This window comes from Rhynchophorus ferrugineus, unplaced genomic scaffold (assembly GCF_030347505.1).
Source record: "Rhynchophorus ferrugineus isolate W39M unplaced genomic scaffold, kcgeb_rfMv2 rfM3, whole genome shotgun sequence".
Lineage (NCBI taxonomy): Eukaryota > Metazoa > Arthropoda > Insecta > Coleoptera > Curculionidae > Rhynchophorus > Rhynchophorus ferrugineus.
In genome coordinates this window covers 74,551,389-74,571,245 of record NW_027472582.1, presented here as the reverse complement: position 1 = coordinate 74,571,245, position 19,857 = coordinate 74,551,389, and the positions used below count along the sequence as shown (strand labels likewise).

At 32.4% G+C, this 19,857-nt stretch overlaps 1 protein-coding gene across 15 annotated transcripts in view; it reads left to right on the top strand.

Moving 5' to 3' along the window:
* Nucleotides 1-19,857, top strand: part of CdGAPr (GTPase-activating protein CdGAPr) — a 112,476-nt gene that overhangs the window by 40,846 nt on the left and 51,773 nt on the right. The window contains exon 1 of one of the 15 annotated variants that reach the window (XM_076397669.1): nt 16,219-16,588. The exons of 13 other annotated variants lie outside the window; for them this stretch is intronic. In XM_076397669.1, coding sequence (XP_076253784.1) covers nt 16,508-16,588 — 81 coding nt within the window. In that variant the 5' untranslated portion in view covers nt 16,219-16,507. Of the gene's footprint in view, nt 1-16,218; nt 16,589-19,857 lie in introns of those variants that run through there. One more of the 15 variants, XM_076397665.1, reaches the window with a different exon arrangement.

The following is a 19,857-nucleotide window of genomic DNA, read 5'->3' as shown; positions in this document are numbered from 1 at the left end:
ATAATTGTTAAGATATGTGATATAAAATTGTGAAGCAAAAATTAAAGGGTACATACAAATTGTTACAGTGCCATTCAACCTAATATATTTTAAGGCAATGTAATATTCTTTGTAATTCCACTATTTAGGTGTTTACAAAAAAAAACTGCCCTTTTTTTGATACATGGAGAGTATGATAAGACAAGACATATTATAGAACAAGACTTAATCAAATTTTACTATATATATTATTGTTAATAATTAGGTAAAATATCTGTTTATATTATAAAAAGCAATGAACAAATTATTGGTAATGTTAACTGTAAAATGTCCGCCAGAAACCTCTAGAGAGAAGATCCACCCAAAAATGAAAATTTTTGATATTGGTGAACTGAAGAACCGCAACGTCCAGATTTTTTTGTCGTTAATTTTTGACAAATATCATTATACATGTATAACATATCACTTAATTCTGCAGATGAAATTAAAACTGATAACAATTTTTATTTACTCTTAGAACGTTACCAATAGTGGTAATTTCAAACAAAATCAGCTGATAACAAAAAAGTACAGCAAAACAGAAGGACTTACAAGGTAGTACCAGAATTAATTTTTACTTAACACAGATTAAAACGTATGGACAACCTGATTTACTAAACTTGCGTAAGTTACTTTTTACGCGTCTAATATTTGCTTGTTTATTTCATAATTTAGTAAAAACAGATATAAACTAACTATATTTCGTTTCTGAAAATAGATTTCTATCTAGTTTTATCTTAATTTAAATATGAATTAAATTTTATCAGAAGGTAGTACTACCGGTACATTAAATTAAGTTATATCTTATCGTTTACTCGATCTCTCGTAATGGAAATACCGTTTTACTACACGTATTATCGGCATTCAAGATAATCAACAATTGATAAATCCTTTTCAAAAAATGTCAAAGCAATTCCCGTTGATATATTAATCGCGATTCGATATCCGGACCGGTATACCAGTTTTTGTACGTCGAAGGCAATTGCTCCACTGCACCCCCTTCTGACCTTGTTTGAATCGCCGAAGTTGCGCTCGCATAGGAAACGGTATCAACAAACGAAAAAGGTAAAGCTCTGATGGTGCAAGGTCTGCACCGAGGGAGTGGTATATGAATTCGATTCCAAAATTTGTACGTCGGACAATTCTCGAGAATTTTAGCATTGTTCGTTAGTACCGGGAGATAATACAGCACGTTCACCACAACATTTATCTTAAATAGGATTAAATAGGTGCAAAATATCATTCGAGTTGTCTCCAATTGGACGAATGTTCTTGGTGATGTAAATTAATGTTTTGACTATCTGAAGTCAATCAAATTGTCATTATATGCTTTTCTTTCATGATTATTTTTAGATGTTGTTAACGGGTCAATTGATAAGTCCCCGGCCTACCATAGTAAAAAACTTTTTTTTGCCAAAATTAGTTTTTTTTTCAACATAATTCCCTTGAAGGGTGATACACTGATTATAGCGACCCTCCAAATTTTCGATACCATTTTAGGCGGTCACCTCTTCATTCGGCGAAAATTTCTTCCTAGCGAGCATCCTTTTGAGATCTGAGAACAGGAAATATTCGCTGGGGGTCAGATCTGGAGAATACGGTGGATGAGGAAGCAATTCGAAGCCTAATTCATGGATTTTTGCCATCATTTTCACTGACCTATGACACGGTGCATTGTCTTGGTGAAGTAGCACTTTCTTTTTCTTCAAATGCGGTCGTTTTTCAGCGATTTCATCTTTCAAACGGTTCAATCACGCTATTTAATAGTCGCTGTTGATGGTTCTTCCTTTTTCAAGGTAGTCAATGAAAATTATTCCATGCGCATCCCAAAATACAGACACCATAACCTTGCCAGGCGACTGTTGCTTTTTCCCACGCTTTGGAGCGGATTTATCGTGTGCAGTCCACTCGGATAACTGTCGATTGGACTAGGGAGTGGAGCTGATGATGGATGGAGATAGAAGTGAATGATGGAGCCATATTTCATCCATTGTCACATATCGACGCAAAAACTCGGATTTATTACGCTTGATCATGTTTAAACACTGCCCCAAATCAGCAGCTCGTTGTTGTTTTTCATCAAAAGTGAGCTTCCGCGGCCCCCACTTTGCACAGAGCTTTCTCATATAAATATTCGTGAATAATATGACCTACACGTTCAGTTCTTGTCGGTAACAACCTCTTTTGGGCATCCACTGCGTTCACCGTCTTCGTTGCTCATTTCACCACGTCTAAACTTAGCATACCAGTCCTTGATGGTTGATTTTCCTGGGGCAGTGTCCGGAAACTCGGCATCAAGCCAAGTTTTTGCTTCAACTGTATTTTTTCCCTTCAAAAAGCAATATTTTATCAACACGCGAAATTGCTTTTTACCCATTTTTTTCACGATAACAAAAGTTGCTTCACTCAAAATGCTATAATTCACAAACTAATTATCCGACAGCTGCCAAATTTATACACGCATCTTTAGGGTTAGGCCTAACCAAAAAACATATGGATTTAATTCTAGTAGCGTTATCTATGTGTCAGGCCAGGGACTTTTCAATTGAACTTTTAAATATATCCTAACATAGAACCCCTTCCTTTTCTAAGTCGGTTAAAAATATGTCTATCAGTCCTTTAGAAAAATCGTAAAATCAGCCAAGGGCGCGTTAAACTCACTTGAAAGGAAAGTTTTATCACACCCGCCGTACTATCCAGACCTTGCTCCATCCGACTACCACCTTTTCGCATCAATGGATCACACTCAAACTAGAAAATGTTCTTTTGAATGGCATCCATAAATTGCTTGAGCAAAAATGTATAGGTTTAAATCCTGTTGTGATACTTCCACGGCATGGTGATTGTTTCTGTAGTTTAGAATACATAATAAATATGTATAATAGGCAAGAAATTCCGATATTGCGTTATCCCGCTAGTAGTCAGGGAAGTGAATAATCAAAATCTCCGCCCTTCTCCGGAGTCTTCTTTCAGGCGTGACTAGGATATAATTTCAAAAAGACCGCATCAATTTCACGCCTCCAAAGGGCTTCCAGCCCTTTGAACTATCAAAAGCTCTGCCGGTGCCTTTATATCACGAAACCAATAAAGCTCGCCTATATTATACTTGATTGTTAATATATAAGGTAATTTTGTATTCTAAAATCATAATCTTATTATACATATTGGGTTTTCGGAAAACACAATTAAAAGTGTAAAGTTCTATGTTACGAAACATCTATTCTGAAATTAAGATACAATCTCAAATTAAACTTAATATTAATTATATATTTTTTAATTTAATAGATATTCTTGAAATAAAGGAGATTATCGTATATGTTATGTACAGCATCTGGCATTTTTCGCGCCTTTGGGGCATCACAACTTTCATTTTTATTACTGCAATATATCGTACATAAAAAGTTATTATATATTGAGGACTGTATTCATAATTTTTGTATCAAAAAATTGTAATATCATGAATAACAACACGATGACATCTTAAATTTTATCAGATATAATATAGTAACTCATTTAAAATAATTGCAATTAAATTGCTAATTCATATCGGCAGCTGACATAGCAGGTGACTTGTTTTAATATAACGTCGTCCATTTCTCTGATACAGAGACATTTCATAGCAAAACTGTTACAAATTTTTTTAATACCATCGTCTTCAAAAAATGAATATTGAACATTTTTTTATTCAGTAAGTATTAACAAAGTACCTGAAAAAACATTCAAATCATTAAATATTTTTACCAAAAATAGTGAACCGACTTCAAAAAAATAAATAAGGAACTCACTAAAAACTAAAAAATAATCAAACTTAAATTTTTAGCGAATAAAAACGTTTTAAGATAAAATATGTACATAATAATCGATGTAATAACTAAATAAAAATAAACAAAAAACTTATTCAACCTATCTACTAAACGTATTTTATATTCTACTATATACTCACAGTTTCGCTTAATAAACCTAAACCAATACAAAACAATACAAAAATAATGATAGCCGGCTTGGTGGCGCAGTGGTAAAGGCGATGGGACAGTCCTCCTACTGTTGCAATAACCGCGGGTTCGAATCCTGCTGGGGCATGGTCGTAAATTTATGTTTGTGATTCTTCAAATTTGTGAATATCCTAGGCAGGAGTGTAATATATCCGACAAGGAAAATGATCCCAGTCACGTCACTAACCAGGCTGGGTAAGACCGGATGTCTTCTGCGATGATTGCTAAAGTTGGTCACTCGCCAGTCGGTAGGCTTAATGCTGAGGACCGTGGTTCGAAGCCCACGTTAAACTGTAGGTCCAGTCCAGATAAACCCATAGTTGGTAAAAGGAGACTTTAAAATATGTATAAAAATATTAATGATATTTGTGACATATACACAAAATTGAATTACGAACCTAATCTAATCAAAAATCCAAATCTAATGTGTTACTTGGCGCCGACTTCAAATTGTGATTCAAGTTTTATTTTTCTCGTTTTAGTTTTAGATATTTACTCAAGAAATTACGCAGTTATTTTATCAAGTATTACAATGTATAGCCCGTACGAGGAAAAATACGAATAAAGATACGATGATTAAAAATAAGGAACGCTTCAGGGCCCGGGGTCCGCTACCTAGTCTAACTGTTTTGGCAAAATTAGTTTTTTTTTATCCAGCTCCAGCTTTTCGATACCATATTTGTAGTACGATTTGTCATTTGCTTCAAAATAGGCCTCAGTTTCGACGATCACCTCTTCACTCGACGAAAATTTCCTCCTAGCGAGCATTCATTTGAGATCTGAGAACACGAAATAGTCCAGATCTGGAGAATACGGTTTGATGAGGAAGCAATTTGAAACCCAATTCATGGATTTTTGCCATCGTTTTCACTGACTTGTGACACGGTGCATTGTCTTGGTGAAGCAACACTTTCTTTTTCTTCAAATGCGGCCGTTTTTCGGCGATTTCTCTCTCCAAATGGTCCAATAACACTATGTAATAGTCACTGTTGATGGTCCTTACTTTTTCAAGGTAGACAATGAAAATTATTCCACAGTCTTCGGTGTTCATTTCACTACGTCTAAAGTTATATATATCATATATCAGCATACCAATCCTTGATGGTTGATTTTCCTGGGGCAGTGTCCGGAAACTCGGCATCAAGCCAAGTTTTTGCTTCAACTGTATTTTTTTCTTTCAAAAAGCAATATTTTATCAACACGCGAAGTATTTATCAATTTTTTACAATAACAAAACTTGCTTCATTCAAACTGTTGTAATTCACAAACTAATGATCCGACAGCTGTCAAATGTATTTATTTTTATATTTATTTATTTACAACACTACTTAAAAACTAAATGGTTTTAATTCTAGTAGCGCCATCTATGTGTCAGGCCGAAAACTTTTCAAATGACCTGTTACCTGATTTGACACATTTTCCAACCGAACTAGAACAAAATAAGTTGCTGGCCCCGTCGGGAATCGAACCCGCGACCGTCACACCATGTTTCTACGACTTGTCATATGATTTGATTCACTGAGCATATGATTTCATGAACGACTTTCGATATTCCGTTACATCAGTTCAGTAATAACATTATTCACAATATCTGATTATTTTAGATAAAAAATATGTGAAATATTTGTACGTGCCTTTAAAATTTGAGGTTTTCGCTCGATTTCCTCCTTCCCCCATAAGATCCTGACGTGGTTCCAATGGAACCATCTCGGAAGTTCACTCTTTCGAATAAAAAAATTGAAAAGAATTTTGAAAATCGGTCGATAATTTACGGAGAAATCGGCGAACATACATAAAAAAATATACAGCCGAACATAGAACGTCCTCCTCTTTCGAAGTCGGTTAACAACAGAATATAGAGAACAATCAACAAAGAAGTATTTGCTTCAGAACCAAAAATTTCCGGGATATTATCCACTCCCCTCAATAGCAAATCAAACAAATAGGGAATCCCGGAACTTATCGCATTTATAGACCAATAAATGAAGGAATCAGGCACAACTAAACAAAGAAAACCATCTAATCCAGGGGGAATAGACATCATGATCTTCAATGCGTCCAATAATTTATCATTTTCCCAAACATCGACAAATATTCGAATATCGACCTAAAAATAACCTCGCTATAATATAACTTCCCTATCACGCCACGTATATTAACGTCAAATATCAGCCAAATATATTTTGACACGTTTGGTATTGTTTATACGTAAGTGCGCCCCATAAACAGTCGCTGTTGTATGTAAGTCAGTCTTAAATCAAAGTGTATTCAAAACATCTTCGGTGCCTTTAAATATACATGTCTATAACACTTCCCCCTTATTTTTAACGCTCCTTATTAATTAGTAAAACAATTTTTGGAGTTGGCCATGGGTCGCCGTAGTAGCTCCGGCATTAAAAAAAACGGCTTGAAGTTAAGTTTAGTCGAGTAGTTTTTGAACTTGTTTTGGTACGCCTAGCAAAATATTTGCCTCTCGGGCCCGACCATCTGGAATAACACTTCCTGGAATTTTAAAATCCCGGAACAGACACCAGATACAGGTTTAATGCACGTGTTTCGAAAATATGGTGCGTAACATAATTTCTTGTCAACCTGTTTTTATTATTTTCTCGAAAACAAAAGCTTCAACAAAATCTTCTCATTGATATGTAGTTTTGACATATTTTATTCGAAGACGTGTACGTGTTTCTCTTTACATATACTACATGTTTTTGATTTTAGTATATAATTGTTTTAAACGCCACTGTCGATAATATTCTTTATCTAGACAATAATAGATGATTGAATAATACAGATAAAAGATATTATATATAGCTATTTATCTTTTATTAAACTTACAACTTGTTATTAAGAATAATATGTTTTTTATAACATCTTTATTAGATACGCTTAGTACAATCTTAATTATTATTATTACAATTAATTTATTACTACTTTTCCTATGTGCTTGGATTAATTAACAAGCAAGACGAGTGCGAGAAAATACATCAGTATGTATTCCTCAATTATAAAATTATAATTATTTATTAATTATTAACTTATAGCTATAGTTTACACTAATAATACACACTAAATGTTCACACAAGTTCGTATGGTTTTGTTCGTTTCAATCTTCTGACATCCTGTGCGCTGTCCAGCAATTGTATTGCATCCACGTTAGAATGATTTAGTAATCTTCTTTCGTGTTTCAAGGCGAAATCCTGCGCAACTTCGCAAATCCATTTGATTTCCAGGTCATCGTGCAGTTCTTCGTCGGTTACATAGCGATAGGCATTGGTAATCAATCGAAGAATCTTGTTTTGACAGCGCTGTATGACTAACTGATTTGAATTTTTAGTGCAACCCCATATTTGCACCCCATAGGTCCAAATTGGCTTTATAATTGTATTATTGATCAACCTCTTTGCTTTTAGATCAAGTTGAGAGTATCTTCCGACTAACCAGTATAGTTGTTTTATTTTGGTTCTAATGTGTTTTGCTTTTTGTCTAACGTGATACTTCCAATTTAATCTACCGTCAAGATGGATTCCAAGGTATTTTGCTGATTCTGCTTGAGGAATTGGGCATCCATTGAGTGATATAATTCAGTTTTTATTATTTCGCCTTAATGCAAAATTAACGTGGACAGATTTGGAGCTATTAAGTTGAATTTTCCAATCTTTTGTCCATTTGTAGATTTTGTTGACTGCCACTTGCACTTTTTCTATTGCCCTAGACAGAGATATATCTTTTGCCATAATAACTGTGTCATCAGCAAAGGTTCCAAGAAGTGTTTCTTGAGCAGATACAGGAGAGGTCCTAAGACGCTACCTTGTGGAACTCCACCCGAGATATTTTTAAATGTCGAGAACGTCATTTCGTGCGATACTCTAAATTTTCTTCCGGATAAATATGACTCCAGCAATTGACAATAGTTACGCGGTAACAATTTGCTCATCTTACAGATTAATCCCAAATACCAAACTCGATCAAAAGCTTGTGAGACATCCAGGAATATTGCAGGGCAGTATTTCTTTTCTTCAAACGCTCTTTCAATAGCCGCAGTTACTATGTGCACTTGATCTGTGCAAATGCTTAACACTTTTATATATCAGCTTCTCAAATAGCTTTGATATTGCAGGTAGTAGCGAAATAGGCCTGTAAGATTCGACTTGTTCTGCAGGTTTGTCAGGTATATGTTATTTGATATAAAAAAGATAATCGAACAAAACCAATAAGCAGATGTAATTTATTTAACATTATAGTACTGACTTCTAATACATATATTATTTAAGGACCTAAACTACACTTAATTACACACTCACAGTAGTTGTGTGGTGTAGGTTCTTTTATTATATATACATTGAACTTACACTATCCCTTAAGTCACTTGCTATATCATCTGCAAAGAAGTTAGTATTACTTCCTTCCTCTGAACAAGCTTACACAATATTTTTATACATATAATCATACTCCTTTTACTCTAAAGTTATCCAGCATATCTTGAATAAATACTAATTATAGTCTATTCAGTTTTTTTTTTCTACATACGTCATCAAGATGTTTTAGAATCAAACAATATTTTCCGTCTCATTTTATTCTAATTAAAAAGAGACACAATGCCGTCTGAATTGTTCGAACACGTAAATGAATGAGCCTGTCAAAATCGTCCGGTTGTCAGACGTATGCAGAATTCTTGAAAGCAATAAGATCTTATAACTCTAACCTATAAACTGTTGTGGCTGCATAATTAACTATAGTTTTTAGATGTACTATAATGTTACTATAAATTATATATGATTACATTTTTGTTCATTTATTTTGTTTAGATTAAAATTTTGTTGTATGTCAAAGCTCAACTGAACTAAAGCTCAAAAAGAGTAGATACGGCAACATTGCGACGTTTCGACCGCACAGAATTTAGATGATGTATGTACAAAATAACTTTGGGTTGACTATACGTACTTAATTTTTAACTGTTTTTTTTTAAGTTTTCTGATAGGCAAAAAATCCATTAGCTTTTCAAATGTCACCCTAACCTGCCTGTTTAGTTCATTTCTTCTCAATAAATTATAATTCAACATGTTCGTATTGCTATTGAAATAATAAAAATATATACTTGTATAAGTAATATCATCATTCAGTTTCATCTTCTTAAAACATCAACTTGTCAATTGCCATGTCAATTATACAAAATTATATGCATAAGTATATGTATATTAAATACATTATTATTATTAACTGTTAATGTTAGACACAAATTGGTTAACCATAATTTCCTTTCTATCTAGTTCTGATAAGAATGTGCATTGTTTAAATACGTATGTATATCTGCAGTAAAAATACTGTTAACAATACCAATAACGTTTTTAATAATAATAAAAATGCGTACCGATATGGAGAATCCTATTTAAATATTGAAGACCACACAATGTATTTTAATACCACACCTGTTGTAATGAATAGTTAAAGAGTAGCGAACAAACCAATTAATTTTAATAAGTGTCTCGCTTGAACTCCTATTTGTCATCGCATGTATTCGTAACAAATAAATTAAATACGTAGAATTTGCAGTGTAAATAACTTGAATAATATAATTGACATCAATATCACCAGAAATATGTTAGGAATAATGTTTTACGTTCTATGTATCTTCTGTATACGGCCAAAAATAACTACTGTGGCAACATACGCAGACGACACAGCAATCTTAGAATCCCATGAAGATCCAGTCACAGCATCAATAACCTACAAAACCACCTGGAGAAAGTACAATTATGGTTGAAGACATGGCGCATTAAAGCCAGTGGAACAAAATTCACTCATGTAACGTTTATTCTGCATAGAAGAACATGTCCACCAGTGAATATCAATCATCATCAACTCCCCCAAGCAGAGCATGTTAAATATCTTGGTATGCACTTAGATCGAATCCTAACCTGGAAGAAGCACATACTCTCTAAACTAAAACAACTTGGACTTACATGTATTAGCTCATCGGGCGCAAATCTAAGTTATCATTAGATAACAAGGTATTGCTGTCTATACTCAAGCCTATTTGGTCATATGGAATCCAACTATGGGGTACAGCTAGCAGATCTAACATATCCATCATTCAATAGTTCCAAAATAAAGTGTTGCGTGCCATTGTTGATGCTCCGTACTATATTTAAAATAAAGTGATACAACGCGATGTTCTTCTTGGACCTATAATGAGTGTAATTCATCGTGTTTGTGCGAGGTACTTCGAAAGAGTGTCAGTGCATCCCAATGTACTCGTTAATCGCTAAATATGCGACGTGATAGTGAAGTGCGTAGACTAAAACTTTTAACACCACCTGATCTGATTACTGGACATATATAGACTTTAGAATAGGACTAATTAATTAAGATAATATTTTATAAGAAATACTTATTGCCTATAGGGCAGATTGTGGAATCACAAGGAGTTTAAAAAAAAAAATTACGTTAGTAATATTCTCAATTTAACGTCTCAAAATTGAATAACAAACTAGTTGTTTTACTGCATAAAGAAAGGATTTGGACCAGCCCCGCTTCCTCTTGCAATAACAAGAAGAAGCGTTTATTTAGAATAATGATTCTAAGTCGAGTGAAGGAGCTCCAGTTATCTGAGTTTTAAATCAAGACAGCTCCTATAAAATTCTAACTAAATGCAACAAAAATCAGTTTATTTTAAAACTGCAATTTCCATTCTACGGGTTTTTACGTAAACAATCCGCAACGATGAATAACAATACTGATTATGCGCTCGTTAAAATTCAAAAAGGTGGCAATGATTTGCGTGCTATTCCACACACATTTCTGTTTTTCTTGTATATTCGTAGTAAAATGTTTTATGTATAATGCCATTCGGTCATTAGCATTCATTAATTATCAGAATATTGATAAAATATCGGAGGTTAGGTTGCTCAATATACACAAATCAAGAGTAAAATCACATAAACATTCAACACACATAAATTGAAATGACGAAAAATTAAAATTAATCAATTTGAATCATTCATTTTGTATTAATCCTTCTTATCCGAGTTTTATCTAGAGAGGCATAGAATGCGATTTCCCATATATAGTATATTCAAAGTTTTTTTAATAATGCATCATGGATATTTCTGACCTCGAAATATTACAATGTTGCCGCATTAACTCTGAATTTTAGTTCAGTTTGGCTTTGACATACAACAAAATTCTAATCTAAATAAAATAATTGACTAAAAATATTATGAAATATAATTTATTTTGACATTATAGCAAATATTATCGAAGGACTTACAACTACAATTAAGACACAGCTATAATAGTTTGTAGGTTAGATTTGTTTTATTCACATTTAACTCTTCCACACCGTCCATGAGGTAGAGTTTCTAGGCGCGTTTTTTTATGTAATGGTATCCCTCTGGAGGCCTAATCCACCTAATTAACAATTGTACATCTGAGAAACGTATTTTACTTTCATTCGAGAGCATACTTTTTTCCTTTAGTTCTTATTTCCTTCAATGGTGTGTTTACTTGTCAAGTCATCTTGGTATCACTGTATATTTTATTTCTTCTTCTACTATCTGTGTACACCATTCTTCATAAAATTAATCACTGAATTCTGTCTAATGCATTTACCATATCTACAAACAGTTAGTATTCATTCTCTTCTCATACGTTCTAACCTAATGCTCATGTTTAATTTTGAACAATTACAATCATATCTGTGCACACAAATCTTTCACGCCCTACAATACCATTTTCTACAGTTATATTCAATTAATTATGTGCATACCTTTGGTTGTTTCCATTCTCATCACTCTGTTTCAGGAATTTCTAGCATTTCACAGCGTTATCACATATCCTGAAAGTTTCCTTCAGTCACTTTCACTTTCCCACTCATTGTCCAATTCAATCACTAAACTGTTAATTGCTAATCTGTCTGAAACATGTTTACAATTCCACCATTTATCAATTACTTCCTCTGTATGTCTAATCGAGTCCATCCAAACCCAAGGTGTTATGGTTGACAATGCTTCCTTCCACATATCCAAACAGTTTTTGATGGAATATCCTTCTCGACCAGCAATATATATCTGTAATTAATTATTAATAAATATAATGATCAACAAAACCTAATCGAATGCTATTGTAACTTTTACCTTTTTCCATCAAGTTTTGTTGTCTTTACACTTTTTTGTTACCATCTTGCCAAGAATGCCACAATGAACCATTTACAAATATCCAAGTTTCATCAAGATACACAAATTCAAATAGTTTATCTTCCTTGGTCTTATTTTATGCCTTTAAAAATTTTATTATTTTTAAGGTAATGTCTGGAAGTTATATTAAACCTCTTCGAGGTTATCTTTACACCATTTAAACCCTATGCCCTATAAGTGTGTATAAAAAGATGTCTCACATCCCTAAAAAAGCTGCATGTCCCTAATTCTTTTATGTATGCTTTTCGGACAGATAATTTTCCCTAAAATAATTTTATTAATTTATATTTATTTAGATAAAATAGTTTGTGTACTGTTGCTTACTGTTCTTATACATTTAATATATTTGGTCTCGAATAGAGCCAATATCAAGATGGTCAAGATTCGTCGCCCACTTTGTATGTAAACGGGTTTTCTTGGGTGAATCTAACTTATTATTCTGCATTTTGTAAGCGATGTTATTCACAGTACTCACAGTAATATTTAACCCGCTAAAAACATTTTCAATAAAATTGTAGGGACCTATATTATTTAATATCATCAATAATTACCTCTCTAACGGAATTTACCAGAAAAAGGGGCCTCCATTATCTCGTTTCTTTTCGAAATAACCTATTAAAGCCGCAATCAATTTGTGACCCTGACTATCTATTGTTTTCGGCATTTTCAACCAAAGTAATGTGAAATATTACGGAGATACTTAAAATGTATCAAAATAATCAAAGGGCTAAAATAATGTTTGCCTGTTTATAACCTGTACTAATTATAACCAATATTTTTAATAATTTAGCGTACATCTGTATAATTAACTGTAGTTTTTAGATTTATTATTATGTTAAAATAAATTATATTTCATAAGATTTTTGTTCAATTATTTTATTTAGATTAGAATTTTCTTGTATGTCAAAGCCAAACTGAACTAAAACTCAGAGTTAATTCGGCAACATTGCAATATTTCGACGTCACAAATATCCTGCTTTACTAAAAAAACTTGGAATAGACTATATAAAGTTATACCTAAGTATTATATTACCTACCTGAGTCACTAGAGGGCGCATCAAACGGAAATATTTATAGCGGGAAATTAAATAAAGTTTCGAGTAAAATATTTTATTTAAATATTAGTTAATACTGTCAATATACAAAAGTCTGTCAATTAATATGGGTAACAAATATTAAAAATATGTTATTGACTGAATAATATAATTTCCTGTTGATTTTTCTCATTCGCCAAAACAAACAACAGGTAATTGTTATTTTCCTTATTCTAATATCCTGTTGAGAGCCTCCAGACTGCTCTTCCAGATGTCGGTCCATAATCATCTGATTTCAAACGAAAAGATCAAATCTCCGTACCCGGAACGTCGATGTAGAAGCTCATGAAAGATTCGCTTAATTTTTATTTAATTTTATAGTTACGGTGAAATAATTTTATTTATTTATTCCCAAATCCAATTACTTTCGAAAGAAATTGAACATACTAATCTTCGAATTGCTTTATTACCCGCCATATATATAGTCCAGATCTGTCCCTCCGGGAATAATTTAAAGGAAAAACAGACGAGAAGGCATCATTCTGTATAACAAGTATCAAAAAAGTTGCATTATAGCAATTTTAATAGGCAATACTTTGGCATTAGTCATACTCACTGAACTGGATGCCTTTTGATTCTTACTTTTTAGTTTATAGAAATAATGGAATAAAAAATATATTAATCAGAATAAATCCTAACTTTTCCTAACATATTTGTACTCAATTTTACAAACGTATTATTTTCCTAGCAGGAATAATAACGATCACCCAACAGATAATTCAAGCTAAGATATATAGTAGAATATGTTTTAAAAATAAAATGGTTTATTACAATCTTCAGAGAAAGGAATGACACACAAAGCAACTTGAGTTCGGTAAAAAAAATGCATTAATTATTGTGTTGGCCTTGATAATAAACTTATACTTCCTTTTCATTTATTTCTAAATAAATCCGCTAAAACGTTAAAAACCAAACCTTATTTATCATATGTTTTATTCGATATTTTCGAATTTGTTTTCACAGGACCTTCGTTTCCAAACCAATGGTAACCTTGATGTCGTAAGTTTGTTACTTTTGTCTGTACATTTTCTGTTTAAATGTTACTTTTGTTTCTAAATAATAATAACGAAACTGCGATTTTTTCACTTATAACGAAACAAATTATTTGCCTGCCAGGTCTAATGTAATTAAGTTTAAAATATTCGTACCGTAAAAGTTTGCAGAATTGTTGTTATCAAAAAGATTACCTTAAACAAATTGCCTTATCTTAAATAAATAATCATATAATATGACATAAACAGACACATAACATGTCAAGTTTTGAGCGTTTATTTATTTTATAAATATCTCATTCATTTTACAATATTATAATATTTTTAAGAATATTCATCAAAACTATTGTCTTTGTTCACTTATAGTTTTTATAAGTCGCGTTTTTAGTGGCTTAAATACTAATTAACTAACGAAACATTTTAAAAATAAGTAATGTAGCCCATGGTTAAAATTTATTATTTTACATGTATGAAAAGAAGTTGTTTTTGTAAAAGCCCTTTAAACGATAGTTTCTCATATGCATATACTGTTTTGTATAATAATTATAGAAACAGAGTTCTTAATGATTTTTTGTAACTTCTACTAGATTATTTAGACTTGAACCCTCCTAACAGGAGACGAATACCCGAATATTGTGACCTCATCATGAACTTTTTGGTGAAAAGTTACATGTAAAGAAGTATCTAAATTAAATTATAAAATAAATGTCGATAAACATTTCAAAGTTACGTGAAAAAAGCCATATATGTCTTAATACAGGGTATATTTTATTTAAACTGTGATACAGCATAGCCCCAACCAAAAAGAGGTTGTTACCGACGAAAAGGTTTAAAAATCCACAAAATGATTTTGAATGACCGTAAATTGCAATTGAGTGAAATAGCAGACACTCTAAAGATATCAACTGAACGTGTACATCATATCATTCACGAATATTTGAGCTCTGTGCAAAGTGGATGCCGCCCGAAGTTACTTTTGACCAAAAACAAGGGCGACTTGATGATTCGGAGAAATGTTTGAAGATGATCAAGCGTAATAAACCCGAGTTTTTGCGTCGATATGTGACAATGGATGAAACATGGCTCCATCATTTCACTCCGAAGTCCAATGGACAGCCATCCGAGTGGACTGCACACGATGAACCTGCTCCAAAGCGTGGGAAAACGCAATTGTCGGCTGACAAGGTTATGGCGTCTGTATTTTGGGATGTGCATGGAATAATTTTCATTGACTAGCTTAAAAAAGGAAGGACCATCAACAGCGACTATTACATAGCGTTATTAGATCGTTTGAAGGACGAAATTGCCGAAAACGGCCGCATTTGAAGAAAAAGAAAGTGCTGCTTCACCAAGACAATGCACCGTGTCACAAGTCAGTGAAAACGATGGCAAAAATCCATGAATTGGGCTTCGAATTGCTTCCTCATCCACCGTATTCTCCAGATCTGGCCCCAGCGACTGTTTCCTGTTCTCAGATCTCAAAAGAATGCCCACTGGGAAGAAATTTTCGTCGAATGAAGATGGAGACAAGAAGGACAAATCGTACTAAAAAAATGGTATCGAAAATTTGAAGGGTGGCTATAATCAGTGTATCATCCTTCAAGGGAATTATGTTGCCAAAAAATGTGTTTTTTTTTTACTTTTCAATTGACCTGTTATGTATATTCATAATTTTGTCTTCTTCAATCTCTAGCTGTTATTGTTTATGAAAACTAAGTATTTTGGTAGTAGTACAAACAATTTAGTAAATACTAATACCAAGTATTTTATTTGACCAATAAATGTTTAAAAATATATTTATCTAGTTGTATTCGCCGCACAACTCTTAAACCAATCGAACGGATTGCATTTAAATGTGCGTAATGATCTCCGACAACTGTATCGGAAAGTAAAAGTGTCCTACTCGATTTCAATGGCGATTTCGACTAGTCAAAACGACAAGTGGTGTCTTGCCGGTCGTTAGTTTCTCAGCAACGCTCGGTCGACGCACGATACCGTGCGATGCAAACAGATCTCCTATTACCTATCGCGGTAGCGGTTAACGCTTGTTGCTAATTCGTTCCCAATATGTTAGTGTTCCGTAAAAGATGATCTGGTGATTATGTGATGGAGAAAAAACCAACCGGAGTGATCGTGTTATATCGGAAAATGGCCTCGTTTACTGCTGACGTATAGTTCTTATTTCTCGCGAATGAATTGGAGAAAACATTGAAAATATGTTACAGTTAATGTTTCCTGCGAAAAATGTTTCGACAAGTGTTTTAACTCGTCTTAAGGATGGTCCCCTTAAGTACAGGGTGAGTTAATACAATTAAAAATAAGTCAAATATGTTGAATGAACAAATATTACTGATCCTAGACAACAGAGGTTAAGTAAAAGAACAGAAAATGATGTTTTTTAATAAAGCTATAATATATAATGATTAAAAATAATAATAAATAATATAATATTGCGATAGACAGCCAAGAAAACAATATTGTTCTTGTATTGCGAAGTAAAACTCACTTTTTATACCTAGCAAATTCACTGTATCGCTTTTTTTTCCAACAAGTTATTATTGATTCCTTATTCGAAGAATAGTGTTTGTATTTACAAATTATTAAATACTAGCGACCCGCCCCGGCTTCGCACGGGTGCAATGCTGATACTAAATTAAATACACTACAGAAAAAATATGAACGTTGTATATAAAAACATAGCGGCCCGCTCCGACTTTGCACGGGCATAAAATATATATGCCTATGTCACTCAATGAAAACATGATTAAAATCGATCCAGTATTTTTGGTTCATTCATTACTGCCCTTGGCCTGCACGCATTAAATTTGGAGTAAAACAATTCCTCTTCCCCTATACTTACTATGAAGATTTCCTGCTATCTTTGGAATATCTAAATTCATACAATTTTTATTACATTACACATTTTTAAACGCAAATTTTAAATTTGTAATATCTCCGAAAATATTTGTTTAATTTACATGCTGTAAGGAACCATATTGATCTATATGAATTGCACACTGTATTTAAGGTACTTAATTCGATAAGGATTAATGCCGTATTGCTTAAAATAGCTTCGTAAATAAGCCATTTTCTCACGTAAAAAGTAAACAATAAAAATGGTTAATGTGGGTTATCCCTAAAAGATAAACATATACCCTCGCGGACTTTTTTGTAGAACTTTTTATGGTGTTCAATACTGTAGTACATTAATTTGATCTAACTCGTAGGGTTAGGCAGCGTTTTTGCTAATTGCTAAATAAGCCTAAAAAAATAGGTTAATTTACGACATCACGTTAGAAACCTCTAAAATTAGCAATGTTGCCTTAGTATATAATGCATGTATTATGCATATAAACCTTCCTCTTGAATCACTCTATCTATTGAAAAAAACCGCATCAAAATCCGTTGCGTAGTTTTAAAGATGTAAGCGCACATAGGGATATAGGGACAGAAAAGGCAACTTTGTTTTATACTATGTAGTGATGTGGGAGACCGTTCATTTTCCTAACGAATGTTCACTCCAAACATTAACAAAAAATTGTGTTCAGTTTTTTTATCCCGATTTAATGTTTTCTATCATTTGCTGACCTATTTGAACCTGTAAGATTTTGAAGTTATTTTATTTGCGAGTTTGTGGTATATACTGCAAATATTAATTTTTGTCATTATACAACACTCATGAGTTCAGATATCATTGTGAGGTGCGTTGTTGTGATACCAAATCTTGTTTTTTAACTTCAGTCGAAGACGTTGATACCTGACCAGAAATAGACAAATCTTCCATATTTATACCACTTTTAAAAGTACTGTACCACTCTCCTACAAACCTTTAACACATTACAAATGTTTAACTGCAACTCTTAATAAGAATAATTTTTTAACTTGCTCTAACTGACGTAATCAGTGAATATAACACTGATTAAAGACTGATAGTCATGGTATTTTTGTAAAAATTACAAAGAAACAGCTATTGTTCAGTTTTTTCGACAGTGTTTTATAAGAGTTTTTGACATAATTTCTTAATCTACATATACATATAACTTATATAAACATTAGCTGTCCTTTATTTCAACCATCCTTATTGAAGACAGATGTTTAAATCAATATCTTATGTATATTTCAGTTATTTTGGAGATTTTCCTTCTTCTTCGTTCTTTTTCTTTCTACAAGTTATGCTTGATAATACTAATAAAATCAATTCTTATCCATACTTAAAGTAAATGTCTTTAACTAAAAGTGAAAGGTTTATTATGAGAACGACAAAGTCGTTTCATTTGCCTCGTAAATCTTGTTCAAGAACTTAAGTAAATAAATTTACAAAGAAAATAAACTTACCACATCACTAAAAATATGTTTTTTTTTTAATTTCGACCAGTAAAAGTGATCACTGAACAATAAATATTATATATAAAAAAGAACAATAAACGAGCATAAGGACAAACTTATAGAACAAACTGAAAGTATTATCTATGTATCACGAAAGGAATCACTTTGTTCGTGTAAAGGTTAAAAGAAAAAAATTATTCAGGGACATGACAAGAAGATTATACCTTTTACTTATTCTTTTCTGAAATATTCATAGACTGGTTTAAGATCTTGACTTTTTAAATGCGGTTCATGGCGGTTCTCTCTTAAATAGATCTTCTCTGGTATTACGTTCGTGCTCATTGTTGGAGATTTAATATGAAAACGTTTCTTTTTTTAAGTGACTTTGTTTATTTATTTATTCAAATCAGTTATCAAATAACGATAACTTTAAGTTTTGTTATGTTAAATCTCCTGCCGTACTTCTTTTAGCACCTTTTTACGACTTTTTTTTGAACATTTTCAAGTTGACTTTGTCAAGAACAAGTTGCTGTAGACAAAAACTTTTTTTTGTACATCCAATCTCACAGACCACCGATAAAACTATTTTTTTCCATAATTTTTCGCATCTTTTATGAATGTAATTTCAAAATAAATGTTTCTCTTTTAAGTTAAACCATTCATCGGGCCATTTTTTAACTTCTTCGATCAGTATGTTTTCTTAGCTCACATTCATATTTTCTGTCAATTGTTTATGTTGGGTCTTCATCCAATAACTCCTGCAATTCCATATCTTCGAGTGTTTTCCGTCTACCAGGACGTTTTGAATGTTGAATTGTCGAAACAATGTTGGCAGAAAAATAATTTTGATTTTATAACATATAAAATATATATATCATTAGTAATAACTGTTTCTTTATTGTTATAATACAGTATATCGGTTATTATTAATACATTTTACGAAGAACTATTAACCAAATTTTAAATATCACTTATCTACCACAAATAAGAAAACATTTTGTATAATCGATTAGCTTGAAACCAAGTAATAATACATGAATTCATAGAGATTTATCATTAAATAAATATTAGTATATTTTCTGCATCGAAATGTTTTCTACTAGGTCAATGTATAAACAAACATAAATAAATCGTTGTTAAATATTTATACAATGGGTATCTAGAACTAATAATCTAGACATTGATAAAATGCCATAAGACATAATCGTCAATCAAGATCAGAATTGATGAAGATTTTTTT